This window comes from Apodemus sylvaticus, chromosome 22 (assembly GCF_947179515.1).
Source record: "Apodemus sylvaticus chromosome 22, mApoSyl1.1, whole genome shotgun sequence".
Classification (NCBI taxonomy): domain Eukaryota; kingdom Metazoa; phylum Chordata; class Mammalia; order Rodentia; family Muridae; genus Apodemus; species Apodemus sylvaticus.
In genome coordinates, this window is record NC_067493.1 from 46,767,286 (window position 1) to 46,787,731 (window position 20,446).

A 20,446-nucleotide genomic window follows, 5' to 3' on the forward strand; every position below is an offset into this window, starting at 1 on the left:
CAAACAAACATTGGTGCACCAAGGCTGAGCTGGACAGTGGTAGCCACACCTTTACTCCCAACACTCAGGAGATAGAGGTTTGTCTGTGTAGCCCAGGCTGTCCAGGAACTTAGTCTTTAGACCTGACTGGCTTTAAACTCAGAAGGTCCACCTGCCTCTGCCACCCTAATGCTGGGATTAAAGGCATGTGCCACTACCGCCTGTCTAATATCTGTGTTTTATAATGGTCTCAGGTGACCCCTGTAAAAGGGTCATTAGACCCCAAAAGGGTTTCGACACACAGGTTCAGAACAACTACTCTAACACATCTGCAGTTGTGTGTACTTCACTCTCGCACATCTGCAGTTGCATTTGGTTTCTCAATGTGTTTGTTTTGCTTTTTTTGAGACAGGGTCTCCTGTGCAGCTTTGGCTGGCCTAACATTGCCAATGGAGACCAAACCGCAAATGAGAGATCCACCCACCTCTGCCTCTTGAGTGCTGAGCTTTCAAGTCCATGGTTTTTAAATTAAACACAGGTTTTCAAGAGTCTAAATGGAAGGTACACGTTTATTACCAGAGAAGAGAAACACACACAGTCTGGACTCTTTCTCTTCATGCATTACTTTTGTAACAAAGTCCAAATACCAACTAGGAAGATATTTACAAGGACAAACTTCCTAACAAGGCCCTGCACTGTGGAGTGGGCTTCTTTTTATAGAAACCATATACTGCAAACTACATATATTCTTAACAGTTTACAAGAAGCTTTAGAGCAACTATGTATTAACAGAAGACTTTTTAGTGCAAAATATTATAAAAGTGATACAACTGTGTGCCTCTTAAGTGTTTAATTATTTGATTTGAACAAGGAAATGAGAAAAAATAAGTGGAGGAGACCAGCCTGGCTTTACGACTTTTTATACTCAATTCGTTCTACTTTCACATCATCTCCAATTAGCTGATAGACGTAAGTGACCACAGTAGAAGCCTGGATGTCCATCAGCACAAATGAAGGAATAATATTTCTGGAAGAGAAATAAACAAGGTCAGTGTTTTATAGTAAAGCAATAGTACTTGTAAATTTTAACTCAAGGTACTGAACAAAAGAATACCAGTGGGGCGGTGGTGGTATATATGCCTTTGATCCCAGCACTTGGGAGGCAGAGGCAGGTGGATCTTCTAAGTTCGAGGCCAGCCTAGTCTACAGAGTGAGTTCCAGGACAGCCAGGGATACACAGAGAAACCCTGTCTCCAAAAAAAAAAAAAGAAAAGAAAAAAGATTGTTGATAAGGACTTATTTATTACCTTTACTTATTTATTTAGTGTGTTATTTGAGATAGGATCTCACTATGTAGCCCTGGCTGGCACTGAACACAAAGAGATCTACCTGCCTCTGCCTCTGGAACACTGGGACTGGATCTTTGCACCACCACACCAGCTCTTATTTAAAGGTTGTATCTATAGAACGTCACCCACGTCATTACTACCTGTTCTAAAGCTCTCAATGCCTACGTTGTGGTACTTACGTTTCCAAGGCATTATAGGCCCCGGTGGCAGAACCTGGGTTAATGTAGAATTTATTTTCATGTTCAAATGCTTCAAATTTGTGTGTGTGTCCTGAGATAAGAATGTCCACATCAAACTGCCTCTGCAGCAGGGCTAGGCTGGCCATGTCTCCCCACGGGATAACCTGGTGCCCGTGGATCAGACCGATCTTGAACTGCCCCACAGTCACGACCTTCTGTTCTGGGTAATTCAGATTCTAATAGAGAAAAGAGACAAAACACATTTCAGACAGAATGAAACTTAGTTTGTTTACATATTCAACTTATAGGTATCTTAAAACAGCAACCCACAACAAATACACTTAAAGTTTCTCCTCAACCTGTGATACTGCAATGGCGCTTAAAACATAATTCAGCTGATGTGAACTGGAAGCTGTCAAACCGCTTTACTGACTTAATTTCTAAACAGGTTCTTTAGGGCATGCTTTAAACAATAATTATTCCTATGTTGGTGAGATGGTTTAGCAGGTAAAGGTCCTTGCCAACAAGCCTGGAATCTATCACTGGATCCCACATCATGGAAAGAGGGAACTGATTTCCACAAGCTATTGTCCTTTGACCTTCATATAGCACTGTGGCAGACATGGACAAGTATGTACAAATACTGTAATAATCCCTTACTTGTGATTTTCACAACTTAAGTTACACATTCTATAAGCTGGGATTTATTCAAATTATATTCCAGGCTTAATCATGATACCCATTTTATGGATGCAGGAACTAAGGCACAAAGAAGCTGAAATAACTTGCCAAGGTTATATGCCAGAAAGTGGTTGAGGTGAGATCCAAACCCTGGTTACACAGCTCTAGAGATTGTGCATTTAGCAAACTAGAAATGAAATTTAGCCTTGTTAATTAAACTTTTAAACACAAATACAGAAGCCTTAATTTTTTTTTTTTTAAATAAACTAGGCCTACATTCTAATGAACAAGTAGGCTGTCAACAGACAGTGGTGGCACATGCCTTTAATCCCAGCACTTGGGAGTCAGAGGCAGATGGATCTGTGAACTCTAGACCAGCCTGATCTACAGAGTTGAGTTCCAGGAGAGTCAAGAGTAGACAAACTCTCAAAAAACCCAAAGAACAAAAACAAGTATACTATCCTTCCCTGTCTCCCTCGTCCTTCATCACCATATTTTATCCCACATCCTTTTTTTTTTTTTTTTTTTGGTTTTTGGTATTTTTCGAGACAGGGTTTCTCTGTGTAGCCCTGGCTGTCTTGGAACTTACTTTGTAGACCAGGCTGGCCTTGAACTTAGAAATCCGACTGCCTCTGCCTCCCAAGTGCTGGAATTAAAGGCATGTACCACCACCGCCCAGCTACCCCACATCTTTTTATATCTGCTAAATAAGAACCCTGTATGTTCATTTTGTGTGATATAAACTCTTTGTTTTTTGTTTTTTTAGTTTTAAATTTTTATTTTCTGTGTGTCAAGTTTATGTGCCATTATACACCAACCAAATGGAATAATTTTTGAAAAGTTTAAGAATCCTAAAAGCACAAAGTAATTTCTTCATATTGGAATCAGGTTTATTCTTGTGAATTATGCAATTCCAATCATGTTTATCGAGGATCAGAAGAAAAGTAACTTGTCCAGAATCGTATTACTTAGTAACTAATGAGCAAAGCTTAACTTTAAGAACTATTTCTTACTCCATATCTTATTTCATATCCCCTATATTATGAAAAGACTCAGTTAGACTGGAATCCATGTTGTATCTTCAGGCTACGCAAATAAAGTATATAGAAATGAAACAAAATGAACTTACTGTTTAGAGCTGGTTTTTATCCTCAATAACTCATCATATATGTGCCCAAGTCTGAGAATGTCTGAGTCTACAACACTTCTCGATGCAAACTAATGGAGACATCACTGAGAATTCTATACTTGGGAGACATAATTGTGATGCTGAGGACTGAACCCAGGCAGTTTGCATGCTTAGACAAGTGTCCTACCACTGCATGCCCAGTTCTAGAATTCGTTTTCAAAGGGGCAGGGGAGGAAGAATGGAAAACTTGAGTCTAAAGGATAACGTTCACACAAAGAAGTAAGAGAGGGGCAAAGATGGGAGGGAAAGGAAAATGGCACCTCATCGAAGTCTCCTCTCACGATGTGGACATCACCAGCCAGAGTCTTGAGATAGTCATAGCTCTCCTTAGTGCAAAGGTTTCCAGTGCAGAGAATGTGTTGGATTTTTCCTGGCACCAGGAGTTTTTTAAATTTGGCCGGCAGGCTGTTGCACCGGTGTGGGATGTGCAGATCTCCTAATACCAACACCAACTTTCAGGGGTCAGAGTGAAAAAACACAGCATTAGACATGATATTAACCGACATCATCCTCCCATCACCACCCCTTTAAAAAGAGATCCAAAACAGAGCAGAAGTCACTCAGTTCCTATCGTGGGTCAACAAACACCATATCTAGTCTAAGCCAATATCATCTTGAATGTCAAATTTATGTTATTTATTTATAAATAATAGGATAAAATCAAGTATTCTAAAATGATTCATCAGCCAGTTTTGAGAGCATGCATCTATAATCCCAGCAGAGACAGAAGCCAGAGACCACCACAAGTCCAAGGCCTACCTAGCTATACAGGGAGCTCTAGGCCAGCCACCACTATATACAGATCCTTTCTCAAAAAAAGTAAAAAATCATAAAAAAATGACTTAGAAATACATAAAATTATATTGAATAAAATGAAACTGCAAAGTGAATAACATACTGCTGGGTTCTATAGCATGTTTGGTAGTTTTGAAGAATGACAGTAATTCTTATTTCTGCAACTATATAATATAAAACCTATTTAACTGAAAAGCACTGTTAAAGGAAATTATTGGAAATGAAATAATATGGGTTAGAGAGATGGGTCAGATGTTGAGAGACCTGGCTGCTCTTCCTGAGGTCTCAGGTGCAGTTCCCAGCACCCCCATGACAGCTCAGTACCACCACATGACTGAGAAAGGTGGTGCACACCTTTAGTCCCAGCACTCGGGAAGCAGAGGCAGGGCGAGCTTGGGAGTTTGGGGACAGCTTAGTCTACAGAGAGAGCTCCAAGCCAGCCTGAGAGAACATAGGGAGACTCAGAAAGGAGGGAGGGGGGAGGAGGGAAGAGAGAGGGGGAACGAAAGAGAGAGGGAGAGAGAGATTGATTATGTGGGGCATGATGGTTCATGCTTGTAAATCCAGTACTCAGTAAGGTGAGACAGGAAAATTACTTCTTCAAGGCCAACCTGGGCTACATAGCAAGCCTGGGCTACATAGCAAGCAAGTTCCACTTCTAGGCCAGCCAATGCTGCAAAGTGAAACTATCACACACACTAAATACATACATACATACAATATATGTATATAAATATACTAATAGAAAAAAAAGAAATAGTAGGGAAAAGGTTAATTTCACAGTATATGCTAAGAACTTTTTGGAGAACATTAAGCCAAAAGTAACTAAATTTGTTATTTCAGTGTGCCTCAGGGCACTAACATCTATGCTTAGAGTCTCAGTAGATTCGTATGTACATCTGGTTTTTAAGTTTTACTATCCTTGCTTCCTTTCACTAGAAACTCCCACTGTCATATCTGAATAACCTGGATAAGACAGCTTCTTCCATCCCTTCAGTATAGTTTGTAAACTTAAAACAACACTTTCACAATCATTTATGTGCATCAGAGAAGTAAAACAAACGGAGTGGTGAGTTTAGCAGAAGGCAGCTGGGAGCTACCACAGAGTCTCAGATGACAGCCCTAAGGAGGAAGAGCTAGGCAGATCTCTGTGAATTTAGGACCAGCCCAGGCTACAAAGCAAGTTCCAGGCAAGCCAAAGTTACAGTGAAATCCTGTCCAAAGTGTGTATGGGGCTTGGGGGGGGGGGGGCAGTCCTATGAAACTTTAAATTTAAAAAAAATCTCAAGACTGAACAAAATAGAGAATAGTTTAAAAGTTCATTTAAGGACAACACATGTCCCCAAAGAGCAACAGAAGACTTTCCCTGTTGATTGGTATGAGCCAATCATTCCAGGATTTCCTCATTACAGACTTTCCACACATCAGTGCACATAATCTTTACCTGCTGTTCAAAGCATGGCTACCCCTGAACGGTATCAAAGGAAGCATTACATGTTTAATATGATAAAGCAAGTAGTTCTGCCACCATGATGTTAAAACTATTTTAATATAGTTAATTTGGCAGCTGGGGAGTGGTTTAGTGGTTAAGGGAGCTTGACTGCTCTTCCAGAGGATCTATATTCCCAGGACATGGTGGCTCACAACTGTCTACAACTCCAATTCCAGGGCATCTGACACCTTCATAGCTGGCCTTGGAGGATACGAGGCACACATGTAGTACAGTCAGGCATGCAGGCAAACACATCCAACACAAAATAACTAAATAAAAAAATTTAATTAAAATTTAAAATCAATCAAAAACTAAGATGTGGCTGGACAGTGGTGGTGTACACTTTTAATCTCAGCACTTGGGAGGCAGAGGCAGATGGTCAGAGTTTGAAGTCAGTCTGGTCTACAGATGGAGTTCTAGGACAGCCAGGGTTACGCTGAGAAACCCTGTCTTGAAAAACCCCAAACCAGTTGGGCAGTGGTGGCTGCATGCCTTTAATCCCAGCACTTGAGAGGCAGAAGCAGGCAGATTTCTGAGTTCGAGGCCAGCCTGGTCTACAGAGTAAGTTCCAGGACAGCCAGGGCTACACAGAGAAACCCATCTTGAAACAAACAAAAAAAGAAAAGAAAAGAAAAGAAAAATCCCAAACCAAAACAAACAAAACAAAAAAATTAGTGAAATGAGATGATTACAAAGACAAACTTGATTCATCTCACAACAAAACCAAAAGGAACAGTTATCAGGAGACAGAGTGGCTGAAGTAACAGGTGGGTGGACACAAAATGATCACACTTTGAAAGCTAAAACCAGTACAGAATATCTACCCCCATCCATAGACATGCTTCGGCACACAGCATCTTCATTTCAGGGGAGGGACCCTTCAGATTTGGATTTAAGGACAGAGTTACTCTGGGATGCTGACATTTGAGGAAAAAGGAAAGAAAAAAATTCTGTATTAAAAGAGCTCCGAACTCAGGGTATATGCCTAAAACAGATTCAAAATCCCTGGAACTAAAAATGAAATGTTCAGTGAGAATGTACCAGAAAGAGGTGATTATTCATAACACTGTTATCCTGATTGAAGACGTCAACTATATAAGGTGCCACAGAACCCTTGACAACTAGTGTGTGAAGACTGACTGGATGAATGGCCTTGCAGGCAGCATCATGGCTCCACGCTAAGGCAGAATCCTATGGTTTTCTGCTGGTGACCAAGTTATGGGAAATAGAGCTACATGACACATCTCAAGAATGCCCTTGCCTAAATCCCACAGGGACAAATCAGGTTAGACGGACAGTAGAGGCAGCAAAAGATCAGGAAACCAAAGACTTGTCAAATTCATATATAAGCCAAAACCCCAACAAAGCACGGCAAGTTGGTTACTCCCTATCTGACAGAGCTGGAGAGGGTGAAAACCCAATCAGTTATCAGCCACCCAACCACCATTGTTAGTAGGAGCGGAGAAAAACTTACTCTGTGCCCAGCCTTAGTGGAATGAAGTTGATTGCAGACAGGGGGGATGGAAAAAAAGGGGGGGGGGGTGAAACATGACCAATGTTAAAAGAAAGCAACAAAAGTTAAAAGAAAAAAACAAACAAAAACAAAAACCCATACCAAATATGCAAAAATTGTTAATGATTTCTGAATGTTATGGCAGGAAATGTTAAAAATCAGCTGTGCCGAAAATAATTCCAAAGGAACTACTCGCTTTCTTTTTAAACACAGGACAAACAGCCACACACAGCAAACTGTTGATGTTGTTCTATATTTTCTAAGCTTGTTTTCCACACCAACTCCTGTTCCTTTATTTCTCATTCTCTCTACTCTCTATAAGATTCGATATTTATAATTTGAAGAATTCATCAGGAACAGGTTAAGGTTAATATTTTCTCATTCCTGGGGTCTTGTTATCTATCTATCTATCTATCTATCTAATAAATGTTTGAGGTTCTAGTATTGAAAACTCATGCTCCAGGGTAAGTCATGTGCCATAGAAGGTATTACTAGCAGGAGTACTTTATCATGTGACGAAAATGTCAAGGAACGACCAAGCTCAGTGTGGTGGCACACTCCTTTGGTGCCCACTCTCGGAGACAGAGGCGGGCAGATCTCCGAATTCCAGGCCAGCCAGGGCTACATCCTAATAACCTGACTTAAGACAGGAAAAGATGGCTCACCAATTAAAAGCACTTGCGGATCTTACGAAGGACCCGGATTTGGTTCCCAGTACCCACATGGTACCTCACAGCTGCCTGTAACTGTAGTTCCGGGGGACATCCCAAGCCCTCTGGTCTCCTGTGGCACCAGTACTTGTTTGGCGCACATAAACTCACGTAGAAACACATGCACAAAAATTAAAAATTTAAAAGAAATGTGCAGCAGAGCAGAGCAACTGCCCTTAAACGTAAGCGTTCACCTCTCAAAAAGACTTCAGAGACATGAGGATGGAATCATCCCAGCAAATTCTTCTTCCTTGCAAGTGTCTCCAAATTGCCATCAATGAACTAGTCTACTTTACACTGGAATCTAAAGCAACAATTCGCTTTTAGAAGCAAACAATCCAGTGAATATAAGCATATATCTTTGAAACAGCTTATAAAGCCACCCTTTTAAAGGTTGCTTGCACACGAATAATCTGTGAAAACGCAACGCGTGCCCATCAGCCAGACAGGTGCCTTCAGTGTAACCTTCAGCGGCACACACAGCAAAGGTCAGCAGAAACCCCCCCGTAAACTTTAGAGAGCACACAGTGCCTTCGACGACCTGGTTACAGGGACCTGTCTGCTCTCCAAATTTCACACAGAAAAGTCGTAGGGGCAGCAAACTATTGGGGTGCAAAGGCCTGATGCGGACCGGGGAAGCTAAGGCTCTCCAAACAACGCGCGCGTCTCCGCAGACCTCAAACGACCCCCGCGAGCGAGTTCGCTCTATGGGGTCGCGGCGGTCACCGGAGACGAGCGGTCCCTTTCCGGGTCCCCGTCCGCAGTGACCAGTGCGGCGGCGACTTCGCGCTCTGCACCGAGGCCGCCTCACCCCGAGCAAGCCGGGGAGGGACGGGAGGGAGACGTGCGGCCACACCGACGGCCGGAGGCCTCCCCGGGCCGCCCCGAGCCGATCTCGTGACAGGACGGGAGGCCGGGTCCGCCTCGCACGCCCTCTGGCCGCTGGGGCGAGGGGCGACGCCAGGCCGAGCCGCACCCTCGGCCAGCCGCGATCCTCCCGTTCCTCCGCCGCGGCCACCGGATCCTCCTCGCCCCCTAAACCGGACGCCGCAGCATCCCGGCCCGACCCGGGTCGTCGCCGCCGTAGGGCTCACCATCCTGTCACCGGGGCTCCGTTCAATCACCACGAACGCCGCCGCCCTCTTCCTCAGGCTCTCTCGGTGACCCGCCCACCTCTTCCGCCACCAATGAGACGCGGAGTTTGCGGGAGACTCTCCTACGGGGGCCCGTAAGGGTCCTTCCCCGGCAGAAAGCAAAAAACGGCGCTGTGAGAAATTCCTCGCGGGTGGGGCAAGGTAGAGGCTGAGCTCGCGGAAAGTGCGGGCGACATCCGGGCACCTGCAGCCGGCGCGCTTCCGCCCGCCATGCCTGCTATCCCCGTAGCCATGCTGAAGTGCGGGATGACGGGCGGTCAGGTGAAAGGTGGAGCGGCCATTCTTGCTTTGCTACTTGGAAGAGGGAAAATCTAACGCCCGTGCAGGGTCTCCATCGCCCCCTTACGCCTCCTCTGCCGTTCTTCGCCACGACTGACGACGCGAAGCCCGGGCCATAGCGCCCCTCACGCGGGCCCTGCTGGGCTTCGAATAGCATGCCAGTCCTCTTTCTTTTATTTATGCCTAGTATTTAATTTGGTGACCAAGAAATGAATTGTGGCACTGGGCCTTAAGCTCGGATTGATGAGGGAGGATTCGAGGGGGAAATAATACTTGACCAGCAAAAGTACTTTTGAGCCGAGAAAAAACAACCTGCTCTTTATTCGAGATTCTGCCGGAGACATTTTTTGGTGGTGGTGGTTTTTGGTTTTGTTTTAATATATGATCTCGAACAAGCCTCTATGTCACTCAGTCGAAATATGAGATTAATATTAACTAGCACCTTAGTTGAGAGGTTGTTAGAAGCAGGGACTAAAAGTATACATAATGAACTCAGTAATTAGAAGGACTATATGGAGAACTATATCGTAAATAGCCTTATAAGGGGGAAAGCTTGGGCTGGGGACGGGGTTCGTGAGTCGACAGACAACTTGCTTGGCATGTACAAGGAAGGCCCCGTGTTCCAGCCCCCTGCAGCAGAGGTTGGGAGAACTCAAAAAAAAAAAGAAAAAAGAAAAAAGAAAGAAAGAAAGAAAGAAAGAAAGAAAGAAAGAAAGAAAAAGAAAAACCAAAATGAATAAGAGCATTAGTATGGAAATTGGTTTACAGGAAAAATAATGTTGACTTTTATATCAATGCATATTTATTGAATCCTTACTGCATAGGTAGGTAAGGGTATACAGCATTTCCTAATGTAAACTAGTCTATAAAATGCTGTGTGGGTCAGCAGAGCAACTTAACTCTCAGGTGTATTTTGAGCTTTGTTCTACCCTAAACGTTAAATGTAATCCCTCAGTGGGAAATTGTTCAGACATATTCAGAAGAAAGGATTTCAAACCACTGTTTCCAGCTCTGTGGTAACACATACATTTGGACACTGTGTGGTAAATTCCTGTCATGGTGATGTACTTTGCTAGGGTTTGACACAGTGTCAAAGTTGAGATCGTTATAGTCTAACATAGCATGTTGGAAGCCAAGATGTTCAATATTATTATAGTATGTATAGCCCATGAATCAAGCCTTTATCCCAAGATCAAGCTCAGAGCCATTGGTAGAGCCAGGGTGAAACAGGTTAGTCAGAACAGGCCTTGAAGTTTGGGTAGGATGGTTGCCAACAATTTCGGATAACTAGTGTTTTGGTTGAAGAGTAGTCTTGTCTCTGTAAAACCAAAATCCCCTATTTCCACCTCTGGCAGTCTGACCCACAGGGCAGTAACAGAGCTCAACAGAAGAATCAATTGAATTTGACAGGCATGATTGAGTTGTTGAGTCAATCCCACCATCCTCTCCAGTTTTCACTTGAGTCCTGTGCATGCAGAAGCAGTCTTGTGATTTATCTTTACTGCTCGGGAAGAGTGTGAATGGCGCCTTTCTTTTCCTCCGTAGTATTTGGGAAAGCAATACAAACTCTGTCACGAGTGAGCGATGGACTGTGGCTGGACCCTTCTGAGAAAGGTGTAAGTAAGTCATTACAGAGTCAGGTGTGCCTCAGACCCCAGCACTTGGAAGGCAGAGGCAGGGGGATCTCTGTGTGTAGACCAGCCTAGTCTACAGAGTGAGTTCCAGGACAGCCAGAGCTACACAGAGAAACCCTGTCTCAAACCCTCCCCTTCCTGTCAAAACAAAACAAAGAAACAAAAACAAAACAAAAAAGATCAGTGTGATGGCATAGGCCAGGGAGGCAGAGGTCAGACAGCTGTATATCAAGGGTAAGACCAGTTTGAACTATGAGAACCTATCTGACAAGCCAAAATCAATTAAATTTAGAAGAATGTTAAGTGACTGGTCATATATTAAAGCAAGAGAAGATGTTTTAAAAGTGCTAAGTCCAAGCAAGGTATGGTGGGTAAAATCTTGAGCACTTAAAAATTCTGAAACCCGCCGGGCAGTGGTGGCGCATGCCTGTAATCCCAGCACTTGGGAGGCAGAGGCAGGCGGATTTCTTGAGTTCGAGGCCAGCCTGGCCTACAGAGTGAGTTCCAGGACAGCCAGGGCTACACAGAGAAACCCTGTCTCGAAAAACAAAACAAAACAACAACGACAAAAAAAAATCTGAAACCTGACAATTATAGGCCTGCATTCCCAGGATGACTGAATTAGGCGATAGCTTCTCCCCTTGGGCAAGGTATGAGCTCAGTCACTCAGGGCTCCTCTCTGTCAATTTCTACTACTTCCCACATTAACATATGGTCATGTGGACATTTACAGTTTTATGGTATCAGAGCTTGAGATTATACATTTTGTGTGTGTGTGTATATATATGTATGTATGTATGTATATATATATACATATATATATATATAGAGAGAGAGAGAGATACACATATTAGGTACCATGTGCAAATTCAATACACATGGTTTTATTTGAATGTATTTGTGGCATTGCATTCACAGTAGGATCGACCCAGGGTAGAAGTCGGTTTTCTCTGAAATAGCTCACTTATTCTTTTCCAGCTTGCTCTGAGAGCTGTGAATTCTTGTCATTCCACATATGGCTATGTCCTCTTCTCGTCTATGTTTTTTCAACATTATCAATGGTCACCCTCAGCCATGATGAGTGATAATGACGTACCACTGAACTTAAATTGCAAACTGGCAATAAAGGTAAACACAGTTGGCTTCCTCTTACATGGGAGAGAAATCCTCCTTCTGTAGGTCTTCACAGCTGCACTAAATCATTTCGATGCCATTTATGAATACACAGACTTTCATCTGTTGGGTTTTTAAAAGTTAATGGGGCAGCCCTAGTAAGTGTGTGTTTAATGTTTACGATGCATTTATGTTGCAGTCGATTCTGCCAATCTTTAGATGTCTGAATTACCTTGAAAGAAGTATAGAGAAGTGCACAATAGTCACCAGAGTGGACAAATGCAAAGTCGTCATTCAGTTCTTCGGCAGGCATGGTAGGTGTGGCAGAGAGCAGTGTGTTTCCTAATGTCTTTATGCGTACAATCTGCAGACTCTGTGAAGTGGGTCCTGTACAGGGATGGAGTGCGGCAGGGGCGTCTCTGCAGGTGTAGTGTAAGTAAAGAGGCCACTGTTGCCTCCTCAGGACTAAATGGCACAAGCTCGTCTGCATGCAGAACAAAGCAGCTTTTTAAAACATCTGACCTGGGAGGTGGATCAGTCAGCCTTGCAAGCAAATGATCTGACATCATGATCAGACCTGTGTAAAACACTGTAGGTGCGGTGGCACATGCTAGTGGATCCAGTCCTGCAGAGGCAGAAGCAGGCAGGGTCTCGGGGCTCCCTGTCCCCATAGCCTAGCCTGCTCAGTGGGCTTCAGAGCAGTGAGAGGAAAAAGGACCCCAGATGGAAGACAGGCCCTGAGGAATGACTCCTGAGGTTGACCTCTGGTCTTATGTCACACACACACACACACACACACACACAAGCACACATGACACATGCTCCCTACACAAATGTTAATCAAACATAAACTGGTTTTTCTAGCTGGACACAAGGGCACACATCTCTGAACCTAGCACTCAAGTGGCAGAGACAACAGGGTCATGAGTTCGAGGCCAGTGCAGCAATATAGGTAGTTTGAGGCTCTCAATTACGGAGTAAATTAATTCACACTTGTAACATTGGTCTAAATCTTCTGTGTTCAGGAATGATCTTTCCATACAACTGTTAGAATCATACTTCTTAATTTTGATTTACATTTATCTTAATATATTTTTACTTCCCTGTGTGTTTATAACCCTTGGATTTTACTCTATAAATACAAATGGTGTAGCAGTATTTCTCCTTTCTTTGAATCTAAATCCACATAGCAGAAAACCACATAAGGAACATAAAGACAGCCTAGCTGACCATCACGGGATGTAGCCGTGAATCCTGTTCCACAGCATGTTAGCTTTGTGGAAGAACACGCGTTGCAGGAACCTTCCCTTTCCCATGTGTGCACTGGGAGTGGCTTTGCCCTCATGCCACAGGCCACTGTGGAGAGAAAGTGAGGTCTTACAGGGCAGGCCTGGGCACAGAGCCTGTTGCAGAGTGAGGGCTCCTCAGCCATGACTCCCAGTGGGTTTCAGAGGTCAGTGTCTGAATCATCTCAAACATGGCTCCATTAGAACTAGTCCCAGCAAATATCTCTGTACTAGACTTAGTGGTGTGTGTCTGTAATCCCAGTACTTGAGCAGGTTAGAGGCAGAGGGATCAGAAGTTCAAAGCTATTCTTAGCTACATAGCAAGCTACAGGCCAGCCCAAAATACATGAGTTTGCCTTGAAACAAAGGCAAAAATTGAAATAAAAATACTTGTGATTAATCCATTTAAGATAGTCTTTGCAGGGTGCTTTCATTGTGCAGAATGCTTTAAGAACACCCTTACAAAGATTAAAGGGGGAGTCAGACAGTTCAGCCCCAAAACATTGGCTCAGCTCAGGGTCAGAGTTCAGTTCTGCTACAGGCACAGCTCAGTCCAGGCTGCCCGGCGGCTGCTGCTGCTGCTGCTGCTGCTTCCGCTTCCCATGCCTTCTCTGCCTTCTCCCCTCTTCTTTGTCTTCTTCCTCCTCCTCCTTTCTCCTTCTTTTCTTCCTTTTCTCCATCTCTCCTCCTCTTCTTGCTCCTCCTCTCATCCCTCCTCCTTTTCTTCTCCTTTCTTCTTGTCCCTCCCTCCCTCCCTCCCTCCCTCCCTCCCTCCCTCCCTCCCTCTCTTCTTTCCTTCTTCTCTCATTGTCTTTTTCTCTCTGTTCACTCACTGGATTTGGTTCACAACACACAATGTCAGTACCACCAAGAGCTTCCTAAAATTTACCTTGTACATCCCTTGACACAGTGCTTGACTCTGCTGTGACTAGACCAGCCTGTGCTCTACCTGGTTGCCTGGGGCAGTGTCGTCGTCCATTTGGCTAATTGCCATATCTGGACCACTTGCTACTGTAAGGTTACATCACAGCGTCCAGGACCTGGGAGCGGGGTGGGGGGGGGGTGCTGCCCAGCCTCAGCCCCGGGCCACTTCTATCCAAGGCTGCAGAGGTTTGCAGTTTATGCTTGCGACATTTTGTAGTTAGCTGGTGGAAAAACATTGTTCGGGTTTAGTTGAGAAAAGTCTCCTGAGAAGATACTCAACTCAGTTGACTGCTGGAAATACAGATGGGGACTTTAGGGGGAAATTAAGAGTAATGTCAGTTTAGTTCTTTTGCTAGTAGAAAACCTGAAGTGCCAAAATAAACTAGTCACCTTGACTCAAACCATAAACCTGCAGAAGGGCAATTGCTAGACATCTGCTAAAAGGAAAAGACTGCGGTCCTCTTAAAGCTCCCGTCCATCTGTTGATGTTCCCCCCCCCCCAGTGCTCTGTTTCCCTTTGTACTAGCCACCAAGTCTCTCAACACAAATGCTGCAGAGTTCAGGAAGAACTGGGCTCTTTACTCGAGTTCTGTGCTAGCTCAGAGACAGGCCTGCACAGAGAGGGGCTTCCAAAGGGTCTGGTGGGTCTGGAGAGAATGGAGCTCTGACTCATGCACGTGTATTCAGGAAAGTGGGGGCTGGAGTTGCTTAGGTTTCTGTTGCAAGGTAACTATAGGTGTGGTTAAAAAGAAACACTGACTAACCAACCACGTTGAAAGCACAGCTCTACAGATAAAGTAGCTGTGTAATAATAGTGAATCCTTAGCTTAACTATTTTGGTGTCTCAGGAGTTCTCTGAAGCCACTGAGAGATGTTCTGAACTTTGTGTGGATGAACCTAAAGTACATCTTCCAACAGCTATAACTAACAGCAGTGGCTTTTATGGAGTGTGTTCGCCATGGGCAGCGAGACTTAGATGACACAGAAGATATTTTTGTAGCAGAGATTTGTCAACTTTTGAGCTTAGTGTTTTCCCAAAACATCAGCCCCAGTGCTTCCTTTCACATAGGTCAGATGAGGTATGGTGTCTTTAATGCCAGCTGTCAGGAGGCAGAGGCAAGTGGAACTCTGTGAGATGGAGGTTAGCCTGATCTACATAATGAGTTCCACTTATAGGACAGTCAGGGCTACATAGTGAGGCCTTGTCTCAAAAAAAAAAAAAATACTGTTGAGTGTAGTAGTGGACACACACCTCACCCTCAAAAGGCTGAAGCAGATTTTAAGTTTGAGGCTAGCCTGGCCTACATAGTGAGTACTAGGGAAGCCGAGGCTAAATATCAAAACCCTGTCACACTCAGAGAAAGAGCCAAATGACTGATTATATCATTCTAGAGTTCAGAACTCTGAAATATCTTCTCATTTACCCAGAGACAGGCCAGTGACCATCCAATGCCCTAATCCTTATCCAGGGACCAAGAGCTATAGCATGTTTCCCGGCATCTATGTTCAGATCCACAGGTAAAACCCAACAGCAGAAAACCCTGTCTGTGTCGTAAGGTGTGGAGGACCAGTAAGACGGCTTAGCAAGTAAAGGTTCTTGCTGCCAATCTGATGACCTGGGTTCAGTCCCTGCAGTGTACACGGTGGGAGGAGTGAACTGACTCCAAAAGCTGTCATTCGGCCTACACACACACACACACACACACACACACACACACGCCATAGCATAGGTACTCCCCACACGCAAAACAAAAACACATACTGAAGAAAAGTTAGTGGCCCGAGAAATGGCAGAGTGATTAAGAGCACTGGCTATTTTTTTTAGTGCAGAATTCATATCCTGCACCCACACTGGGCAGCACACTTCTAACCTTGGGTACTTCCTTGGGCATGTGTATATATACATACATATAAATAAATGATTTTTAAATAAAAAAGGTCTGAGAACATAGATTTTATCTGATTTTTTTATCTGCTAGTGTTACAGAATTAACTTGCCAGTGAGAAATCATGCCAATGCTTAGAGATTAATAAAGAAAAACTCTTAATAATAGCAGGTGACTGGTTCTGGCTAATGCACAAAAAGGGAACCAGGCCTGAACAAAAATCCCATCTGTTTACATAGTTTCATGGCCCCAAGTTATACTTTGCACAGTTAAACATGTTTCATAGAGTCTAAAATTCCAAGGTTTAGCTATGAGGACAAATGGAGAGACTTAGATTTACAATGTAAAATATTATCATAGTTTTCTTGGGACAAAGCAGGGCTGCTTTTCCTAGGCCGTAGTTAACCAGGGCCATCCTGTCTGGCTGGGAAGAATGATGCTATTTCAGCTAAAAGAACCTGGACTTAATGAAGGGCCAGGACTTAATGACTGCCCTGACCCAGCTGCCACCTTGGACTGCACCACAGAGGCATGCTCTTTAACATGGGCATGAGTCTAATGCCAGCTGCGTACTAGGACTGTCTCCTGTTGTTATGGATAGGGCCTAATTGGAGGCAATCTTAGTGAACACATCTTAGAAACACTCAGCTAACCTACACTTCAGTTATCTACAGAGCATGGTTGGTACTGATCATCTTTGAGCTTTAACTCAATTCTACTTTGTGTAACTTATTTCCTAAACAAACTTCCTAGATCCTTTATAACCTCAGTTTACCATTCTAGTTTCTTCTATATTGCTAGTTCAAGGTCTTAAAACCATCCCTCTATGGTGACCATCAAAAGTTGCCATATTAGCCAGGTGGTGGTGGCGCACACCTGTAATCCCAGCACTTGGGAGGCAGAGGCAAGTGGATTTCTGAGGCCAGCCTGGTCTACAGAGTGAGTTCCAGGACAGCCAGGGCTATACAGAGAACCCTGTCTCGAAAAAACCAAATCCAAAACAAACAAACAAACAAACAAACAAAAAGTTGTCATATTATCTGTAGCCCCTCACTTGAGAAGTTGGAGTCTGTCTCCCCACTTTGAATCTCAGTGTGCTTTTTTTGTTTTGTTGTTGTTGATGTTTTAATATATATGGGTGTTTTACTTACATAGATATATCTGTGTACCATATTATCTATGCAGTGCTTGAGGAGACCAGAAGAGGGCATCAGGCCATCTGGAACTAGGATTAAGGATGGTTATGTCGCCATCTTGTGGATTCAACCCAGGCCCTCTGGGAGACCAGCCCACGCTCGTAATGACCTAGCTGCCTCTCCAGCTCCAGCTTACCGCGGTCCTATTTTTATACCAGCAGTGGTTTGCCTAGGTTCCTAGCCTGGGCCTCCCAAGGCTGTCCTCATCAGCACTGTCTCAGAACTTCTCTGTCAGCCAGAGAAGAAGCCAGGGATAGACTTCTGGGATGGACGATATGGCCTCAGCCACCCTTGTCCTCCCTCTGAGGTCTCAGACAGACAATGAACCCACCTCAGATGGTCCCCCACAGCTGAGCCTATGTTAGACCTCAAGAAGCACTTCGTAAAAGCATTAGAAATAGCAGGTGTTTGCTGTTCCAAGAAACCCAGCGTGGTGTGCTCTGCAGCCAAAAGAACAAAACATGATAATACATAAATGTACATGTTTATTAAGTTAATAACAGTACTTGGGTTCAGTAGTGCATACTCAGCACTCATGGGCAAAGGCAGATTTACTAATTCTTGAGGCCAGCCTGGTCTACATAGTGAGTTTCCAGCCGCATCAGTCAGGCAGTTCTTGTTGTTCAGTGAAAACAGAGCAGCAACGAATCTGACCAAGTATATAACCTGAGAAATGCGTCAAGTTTTATGTGAGACTAGGCCTGATTAGATCTGCCTAGCTCTAGAAATCACTCTGTAGACCAGGCTGCTGCTGAACTTACAGAGATCTGCCTGCCTCTGCCTCCTGAGTGCTGGGATTAAAGGTGTGTACCACCATGTCTGGCAGTTTTTTTGTTTTTTGTTTTGTTTTGTTTTTGTTTTGTTTTGTTTTTTGTTTTTTTTCCAAGACAGGGTTTCTCTGTGTAGCCCTGGCTGTCCTGGAACTCAGTCTGTAGACCAGGCTGGCCTCGAACTCAGAAATCCGTCTGCCTCTGCCTCCCAGAGTGCTGGGATTACAGGCGTGTGCCACCACTGCCCAGCTTAGCAGTTTTTAAAGAATTTTTAAACTTAAAAAAGTGTAAGTGTGTGTGTGTGTGTGTGTGTGTGTGCACGTGACATGGTTCAAACTAAAGTCATCAGTCTCGGTGGGAAGATTGTCCGAGCCATCTCTTTCATCCTCATAGATCTTACAACTGATGGTAACTCCAGTTCCGGTTATCTAGAACCTTCTTTCAGCCTCTGTGAGCACCAGACACACATGTACTGCACAGATATACATGCAGTGCATATACATAAATAAAGGCAATACTCATAGACATTGATCCAGTTCTCCAGCCCCTGAAACACCAAGCATTTAGGCAGGACCACTCGACCCATATTGCTATTTCTCCTACAGTAAAAAGAAATCACTGGTTGGGCAGTGGTGGCTCACGCCTGTAATCCCAGCACTTGGGAAGCAGAGGCAGGCGGATTTCTGAGTTCGAGGCCAGCCTGGTCTACAGAGTGAGTTCCAGGACAGCCAGGGCTACATAGAGAAACCCTGTCTTAAAAAACAAAACAAAACAAAACTGTAAAGAAATCACCCACCAGATTTAGAGGTCTATAAAGTCCTATAAAGAAAGCCTAGTCCTGAATAAAATATTCAAAAAGAGCCTGTAGACCCGTGACCTGCAGTACCAATTACTGTTTCACATGCATTCAAGACGTTTCTTTTCAGGGCTAGACACATAGGTAAGTTTTCAGAGTGCTCGATTACCATACAAGCAGCCCTGGGCCTGGCTTCCAGTACTTGAGCATGATGGTGCATGCCTGTAACTCCAGCTCTTGGGAAGTAGAGGCAGGAGCGCCAGGAGTTCAAGTTTATCCTCAGCTGTCAAGTTTGAGACCACTGGGCTGGGTGAGACCTGTCTAATTTGCTGAGATGTGACATGTTGCTCCACGTCCACTAGGGGGCGACAACACATTTCCTAATTAGGGCCACATTCCACTGCAGACTGTATGCACCTGCTGCACAAGAAACATTAATTTTATTGCTCTAATTTAGCTGTGAAAGGCAGGCTTTTAAAGCCTGTTCATTTTGCACTTACAGTTATTAAGAGGTTGCTTTGTTCTCTTTAAGGTATTAAAAGAACTCACAATGTGTATTTTCAAGACAGCCAGCCCTTGAAAATTCTCTTTGAAAAGAGCTTGTGTGCGAATATCCTGATGATTAAACCAAGGTAAAGGGTCTCCTGATGCCTCTTTCTCTTCTGAACACAGCGTCCTCGTGCACTGAGCAATTCACCCCAGAGCTTTTCTTTCCTTTTTAAGATTATTTTTAAGTCAGCACACAACTGCTGCGCTTCTGTGTGACGTTTCATGCTGTGTACATTGTGCTTTGGCCACACTCACCCCGTACCCTGTCTTACCCCCACTTCCTCCTAGAGCTTCCTAGCCAGTTACATTTTTTACAAAAGGCTAACACGAGACTTAGAACAATCACTGACATCGTCAGGAAGACTTGTTAGAAAGACAGGTGGCAAACTGCTTAAAGGCAGCAAATTAGTATCTGGGAGCTCTGAAATATCCCACCCATGGCTTCACACTTCAGTCCAGTCAAAGAGGAGCCTCCATTGTGAGACTTCACACCTATACAACTTCCCTTTGAGCCCTAGGACACACAGCCTGAACACATTTGAACATTTTAATGCAAATTGATTTTCTTATTCTGTTGTTTTCTAGTTATTGGAGTGAGCCACTTTTGTCCCGGAAAGGACACTCATTCAGTTCTGTTGCTGCATTGACTGTTAATTAGAATGATTCTGGAGCAAAGCTATTCTATCTTACTGCTTTTTTTTGTTGTTGTTGTTTTTTGTTTTTTTTTTGTGTTTTTGTTTTTTTTCGAGACAGGGTTTCTCTGTGTAGCCCTGGCTGTCCTGGAACTCTCTCTGTAGACCAGGCTGGCCTCGAACTCAGAAATCCACCTGTCTCTGCCTCCCAGAGTGCTGGATTACAGGCATGCGCCACCACTGCCTGGCTCTTACTGCTTTTTTAAATTATAAACGGAATCCATGTTCCCTGCAGCAGGTCCACACATACTGAAGGATGCAAGGGACTTCCCTCCTTCGC

At 44.1% G+C, this 20,446-nt stretch overlaps 2 protein-coding genes across 2 annotated transcripts in view; one reads left to right on the top strand and one right to left on the bottom strand.

The window, feature by feature from the left end:
* Positions 1-530: 530 nt before the first annotated feature.
* Positions 531-9,148, bottom strand: Vps29 (VPS29 retromer complex component). Its single transcript, XM_052168319.1, has 4 exons — positions 8,982-9,148; positions 3,638-3,829; positions 1,508-1,743; positions 531-1,006 (listed from the first exon to the last, which is right to left on the bottom strand). Exons 1-4 carry the CDS (start codon positions 8,982-8,984, stop codon positions 889-891), a joined length of 549 nt encoding a protein of 182 aa, XP_052024279.1. The 5' UTR covers positions 8,985-9,148; the 3' UTR covers positions 531-888.
* A 93-nt stretch (positions 9,149-9,241) lies between these two features.
* Rad9b (RAD9 checkpoint clamp component B) overlaps positions 9,242-20,446 on the top strand; it is a 30,606-nt gene continuing 19,401 nt past the window's right edge. Inside the window, exons 1-5 of the mRNA XM_052168313.1 lie at positions 9,242-9,309; positions 10,866-10,936; positions 11,933-12,082; positions 12,267-12,381; positions 19,458-19,557. Of these exons, the coding sequence (XP_052024273.1) occupies positions 9,252-9,309; positions 10,866-10,936; positions 11,933-12,082; positions 12,267-12,381; positions 19,458-19,557 (494 nt within the window). The 5' untranslated portion in view covers positions 9,242-9,251. The remainder of the gene's footprint in view (positions 9,310-10,865; positions 10,937-11,932; positions 12,083-12,266; positions 12,382-19,457; positions 19,558-20,446) is intronic.

Bases quoted from the DNA above. Each gene is read 5' to 3' on its own strand.
- Vps29 (XM_052168319.1), bottom strand. The intron at 1,744-3,637 runs GTGCCATTTTCC...TTTCTCTATTAG, and splicing joins TGAGAGGAGACTTCGATGAG to AATCTGAATTACCCAGAACA. The intron at 1,007-1,507 runs GTAAGTACCACA...TTTCTCTTCCAG, and splicing joins GCCTATAATGCCTTGGAAAC to AAATATTATTCCTTCATTTG.